Consider the following 6393-nt stretch of genomic DNA (forward strand, 5'->3'; position numbering starts at 1 on the left):
CTCCCTTTGGAAAGTGTTTTGTGTTCACCTCTCAGAAAGACACCTACATTTCTTTAGCTTGTGGGGAAAAGAAACAAACACTACACAAGCCGACATCCATTGTTAAAATCACAGCTTTTAAAAGCTCTTTGAGGGTTTGAAGAGTGAAAGAGTTTATATGGTGTTTGCAGATTTTACATAAAACACAGTACTTTCATGTTCTCCATGTCCCAGCTTCTTAAAAATTAAGATACATTCCCATGTTCTGTTCTTCCAACGAAGACTTAAAATGACTCGTCTGTAATTACACACAAAGATACACATAAAGCCTACAAATACTCTGACCCTCCTTAGGTATGGTGCTATCCAGGACTAACAGATTCAGCTGGCTATGAGGTAATTTAAAAGTGAAACAAATTGTAAGGTAAGATTTCAAAAAATAATACAAACCACAAACAGAAAACAATCTGAGACCTTGAAGATCAGCCACCACTCAGGACTAGATTAAGTTGAAGTCAAATTGTTATCAGAAATTCAAATCATTTAGGTAGGAAAAAAAAAATTCAGATGAAAGGCACAGAACCATAGGCATAGACAAACTCTAGAGAAACACCACAAGGATATGAGGATTATAAAAACCCACTTGCACTTCCAGTGAACTCCACTCTATATATAAGCAGATGCATTAGTCCTTAAGAGGGAAACCATTAAAAAAGTAGGGCAGCAGTTTCATCTGAGAGAAACAAGTTGGAACAATCCTTTTGGGGATGTTTTCATTAAAACAGGCTGCCCCTTTTTATAGTTCAAGGCAAGACATACATTTCTTTTAAAAGTTTATCTTACTAATTCTGAATACTCTAGCTTTGTCAGTGGCAAGTAATTAAGACATTAAAATGCAGCAAATTGTCCCTATGAGTTAAGAAAATATTTTCTTTCAGATCCATAAGGTCAAGCTCTGCTTCCAGCAAAAAAAGTACCTTCTGTCTCTTTTGAAGCAGAAATGTTCCCTTTCTGATGCTCCTAGGCTTTGAAAAATGAAGCCCCCTGACAGACACATATTTTAAGACAAGAGATTACATCATAGAGCCACCATTTACCAAATGAAGTCATAAAATGAAAATTACTAATGGAAAGTGGCAATTTGGCCAGTTTTCCGAATGGCCCTAATCATGCTCACAAAAGCTAGGGGCTGGCTAAAAAACACCTGTCGCTAGTGGACACAAAATAGAAGTGAGGATTCAAATCACAGCAGCAGAGGTTTCATCCCAAGAAGGCAGAAGCCTTTATTTTGGGGTTTTCAGCCCCTTTTATAAGGTGTTCTGATACAGGCTTAACATGATTGGTAAAGGGAACAACACCTCTCTGGTCCTATTGGTGGAACAAGAGAAAACACTCAGGACATCTGTACAATGTTTTTTTGAGAACCAAAAACCTATTTACAAAAAGCAGTCCTTGAGAGAAACATGTTCTCAGGAAACTTTCCTTTGGGAACAGATCAGCCACTGACAGGCTGAAAACTCTCTCAGGCTCAGAAAATCATACCCACAAATGCCTTCCTTCAGATCTAAGATAAAGACTGTTTCTAATATTCTGCACAAAGCTGTTACATAAACCCACCAATGGAGAGGTCTTCTTGCATCCCAGAGCCAGCTCACCCGCTCATTCCAGAAATCCAGGCAGGTAAAGCCTCCACAAGGAGGACACTGGTCAAGGTGATCATCTTGCATACACCATTCCCTGTGGCACACCTGCAGGGAGCTGCATCCGAGGCAGCTGTCACACCCCTGCACAGGGTCACTGTGAAGCTGAAAGGACACATGGGCAGGTGGGGGACACCCTCTGCTCTGCTGCTCTGTCCCTGGAGCAGGGGAACCACGCAGCACCAGGCTGCACAGCCTGCTGGCACCCAGGTGCTCAGGGAGAGATCATGATTTCCCTTCCCCATTTCCTCAGGCTGCTTCTGATTTAACATGGAAAAAACTGGATAAAATACAGGCATTGCCCTGGGAGCTGGAATCAGCACCAGGTTCCTGCACCTCTTGCATCTGGATATCGCTGGTTTTTTGTGCAAATCCAGCTGAAAATGATGTACTAGCTTTAACATTTGAGTAGTAGCTGGAAAACACAAAAAAATCTAAATTCAGGTTGGGATAATTCATTTCTGCACCATCAGAAGCAGTTTCCTTCATTTTGATTTGGGAAAATTATTTTATTCTGCACAAGTTTATCTAACCAGCAGGGCTAGAATTGTGGTTAACTGTAACATATAATTGTTTTAGCATAGCAACAGTAACATATGTTACTTGATGTCAAGCCAGTAGTCGATTTAACCTGGTAATGGGCATGAGATTTGTTTTTCAAGCTTCCCTAAGTCACAGTCACAATACCCTTCCCTAAGGACAGCTGTAAAGGGATATTACACTGTGATTTCATATCAACAGCAAAGAAAATGTTCAGGTAGATGTCAATCTTCAGTGACAAGCAATTGAAAAGGTAATCTAAGTGATATAACTAATTAATATCAAAGAGTAAATACATAAAACATTGCTTGTAGACCAGATTGCAGCAGAGGCCACCACAAACAGATTTCAATCACATGCCTCCTGTGCTTCTCCCACCCCAGGTAGTAGAAGATAACCCCCAAACCAGTATTGAGGGTTTGATTTCCAAGCAGGCTCAATACTAAGCCCATAACATTCATAAATTCCAGCATCTGGTTAAATTTCCCCTGAACCATGCAGATCCCACTTTTCCTCCATATATCTTACAGGGGCCTTCAGCTCCCAGTTAAGCAGGATGGGGAGGCCCCAGTGGGTCAGGGCCATTAGGAGGGAGGGCTGCAGAATCCACACCTTTAATTCAAGGTAAATCTGCTCAGCTCATGGCACAGGTATTTCTAAAGGGTAAATTAATTCAAGTGTTGTGAGCCAAAACTTGAAATAAATATTGATATTGCTTTTACAGTCTTGTATCATTTGTTTTGGAAATAGCATCACTTTTGATTTCTGAGATGAAAGCTTTTCTAATATTCTAAACTGTTTCTAATATTCCATTTGATGCAAACAATTCAAGAGAAACAGAAGCAAAAATACTCTTCAGTTTTAAAGATTGCTTTGAAATGTTTAGTATAGTCAAAGTACCTACAGCACCTTTAAATTCCAGTTAATAAGTAACTAAAAAAATACATTAACAGAATTCTTTTCTTCTCTCAGTGTGAATGAGTTCTCTAGTATCTACACTGGGAAATGATGATTATTAATACTACTCTGAAACATAGTTATTGTTTTTAGACACACCCAGCTCCTAATTCTATCACCAAACTCTTTACATTAATAGCATTTTTAAAAAGTTCAAGTGCAGAATTAAATTAAATGGAAAGTTTTAATAGCTTATACATATGTATACTTGATATTCTTGGCTGCAGAAAGGGATAGCATTACAATATTAAATAAAAACAGGTATAAATCTAGCTCTAAGAGCCATATAAACAAATTCATCTAAGGCAAGAATTCCTTTGAGCCTCACTTTTATTCAAAAACTGTATTTTCTATACAGACTATTTGTTTTTGAATAAGAGGGTTAAGCTGTTAGTCATTCTAACTATTCATATAGAAATGTTAGTTGGAATACTTGTTGTAAACCTTTCAAGGTGACAAATGAAAGATAATAAATCCTTGATCAGTATAAGTTTTATTTATTCATCCAGGAACAGAGGATATCATAGGCAACAACGCCGCCTAGGAGAACAAGGATTTCACATAAACTGTTTTGGCAGAAACACGCATTTAAATAATCATCCAAATCACCACCTCACTATCTCTATCTTAAAAAATAAATAAATAAAATCAGAACTAAACAAACAAGAAAATTGAGAAAAAGAAACATAAAATCTGAACAAACAAACAGCCCAGAATTCTTTTTTTTTTATTTAATGTCTATGCCAGCCACATCTCTCCCTGATTTTAGAAGTCATAATACTTAGCAGTGACAATGGCACCTTTCATTCGCAAACACCTTATAAACATAAACTGACTGCAATTAGACCACAAAATACCTCACCACAGCTAATCAACACGACTGCCTGGTCTGCCCTCAGCCTGGGGGAGTGCTGATTTCAGTTTTTGCTGCCAGCCCCCTGTATGACAGTGTCTACATCCTGCAAAGTACTACCCACAGAAGTGAATTTAGCATAAACTGACTGATCAAACTACAGCACATCATCAAGCAGGTTTCTCCACTCAGTGCTAATATTTGCTTTTATAATCCAAGAGGAACTGACCAGACCAGGGCGCAATTTAATGTAAACCATTTGGAGTGAAAGGTGTTATCTTGCCTAGCGAAATCTCCCCCTCACAGTCCAGCTCACAGGCAGAGTCAGTGGCAACCTCGTGGTCAGGGGAGATCTGGGACATCCTATCAAAAGGGTCCTCGCGATTTTCCTCACAGTCAACCACATTTGGGATCATGTTAACATAAGCAGTCACTATCTCCTTATGGTAAAGGGTGTCCTGGTTGTAAGAGATAAGCTCATTGCTTATATTAACAGTCTCCACTGCAGTACCAGAGCAAAACTGACCGCATCCCAGGAGGTTGGAGAAAACCTTTCTAAAGTCAGCATTGAAGGCATAGATGATGGGGTTAAGAGAAGAGTTAGCCCAACCAAACCAGACAAAGATATTAAAGGTGGTCTCACTGACGCAAGGGAGGCCAGCGTGAGGGTCACTGGGTGGGCTCTCGCAGAAGGGAACCATGCAGTTCAGGATGAAGAATGGCAACCAGCAACAGACAAAGACACCCATGATAACAGACAGCGTCTTTAACACCTTGGTTTCTTTCCTGATGGAGGACTTGAGGCTGGTGTGATGGTGGCAGTCAATGTGGCTGCTCCGGCAGCTCTGTGCATGCTCGGCTGCCCTCTCCAAGGAAGAGATACGACGAATCTGCACCTGGGCAATGCGGTAGATTCGAGTGTAGGTAACTATCATGATAGCCACCGGGATATAAAAACTGATCAAGGAGGAGGAAATAGCATAAGTCCTGTTGAGGCTGGAGTCACAGCTCTCTGATGGTCCAGTGAGTGTATCGTTGTTGCCAGAGGTCCCATCAGAGGGTCTCACTGCTGTTAATGCCACCCAAGTGGTACTCATATCTTCTGCCCAGGTGGTGACTGCACCTGCTGCTGCCCAGGCAGTGCCAAATCCATCTCCAATATCATCAGCAGCAACAACATCTCCACCTTTGTGCCAGTTGAGCTGGACAGGGATGAAGGAGATGAGCACAGACAGTGCCCAAGCCACGCTGATCATCACCAGAGCCAGCCGCTGGGTCATCTTCCTCTCGTAGCGGAAAGGGCTGGAGATCGCCCAGTACCTGTCCACACTGATCACGCACAGGTTGAGGATGGAGGCCGTGGAACACATGATATCAAAGGCCACCCATACGTTGCAGAAAGCCCCAAAGGGCCAGTACCCAGCTACCTCTGCCACCGCCTTCCAGGGCATGACCAGCAGGGCCACCAGTAGGTCCGAGACAGCCAGGGACACGATGAAGATGTTGGTAACCTTGCTCCGCAGGTGCCGGTAGCGGACGATGGCCGCGCACACGAGCACGTTCCCAAAGAGCGTCCAGAGGATAAGCAGAGCCAGCAGGCTGCCCGCCGCCACCTGCGCCGCGCCGGGAGCGCCCGCCGGTCCCCGCGCCTCGCTGGGGTGCTCCGTCGCCGGGGGCAGTGGGCTCCGGCCGCCCCGCAGCATCGCTGGCGGCTCCCGCCGGCGGCGGGGCGGCTCCGGCCGGGATGCGCCGAGCAGCCAGCGCCGCCCCGCCGCCCGGCCCCATGGGGCCGCTGCCCCCCGCCCCGCCGCCACCCCCGCCGGATGGCCCCGCTCGGCCGCTCAGCGCGCCCCCGGCTCCGGGCTCCGCGCCTCGCCGCTACCGTCGCGCCAGCCCTGCCGGGGTCCCTCTCCCGCGCTCCGGGGGCCCCGCCTGGGGTCCCCGCCCCGCGGCTCCGTGCAAGTACCTCTGCTCGGGATCCCCGCCCCGCGGCTCAGTGTGGATACCCCCGCTCTCGGTCTCCGCCCCGCGGCTCCTTCCAGGGGTTCCCGCTCCGCGGTTCCGTGCGTCCCCCTGCTCGGGGCTCTGTCCCGCACCCCGCCTCGAGTCTTTTCGCTTGCGCTCCGCAGCTCAGCGCTCTCCTCTCTTCCTCAGGCTCCCTCTCCGCGGCTCAGCGCGGACCCTGCCCGTGGCACTCGCTCCGCGCCCGCTTCTTCTGGGCTCGCCCTGCGGTCCCGCACTCCCGGTGGCTCCCGCCCGGGCTGGCAGCTCCGCTCGTCCCGTGCCCGCCCGGGCTCCCAGCGTGGCAGAGCCGCGCTCCTGCCCGTGCTGCCCGCCCGCTCCCCGCTGCCCGGGCCGCCCCCG

General features: G+C 46.5%; 1 protein-coding gene across 1 annotated transcript; it reads right to left on the bottom strand.

The window, feature by feature from the left end:
• Positions 1 to 3655: 3655 nt before the first annotated feature.
• Positions 3656 to 5732, bottom strand: DRD5 (dopamine receptor D5). Its single transcript, XM_015623619.1, has one exon. It carries the CDS (start codon positions 5730 to 5732, stop codon positions 4275 to 4277), a length of 1458 nt encoding a protein of 485 aa, XP_015479105.1. The 3' UTR covers positions 3656 to 4274.
• Positions 5733 to 6393: the final 661 nt, after the last annotated feature.

Source organism: Parus major, chromosome 4 (assembly GCF_001522545.3).
Source record: "Parus major isolate Abel chromosome 4, Parus_major1.1, whole genome shotgun sequence".
Classification (NCBI taxonomy): Eukaryota; Metazoa; Chordata; class Aves; order Passeriformes; family Paridae; genus Parus; species Parus major.

Coding starts and splice junctions, on each gene's coding strand:
- DRD5 (XM_015623619.1), bottom strand. CDS start 5,732: ATGCTGCGGGGCGGCCGGAGCCCACTGCCCCCGGCGACGGAGCACCCC.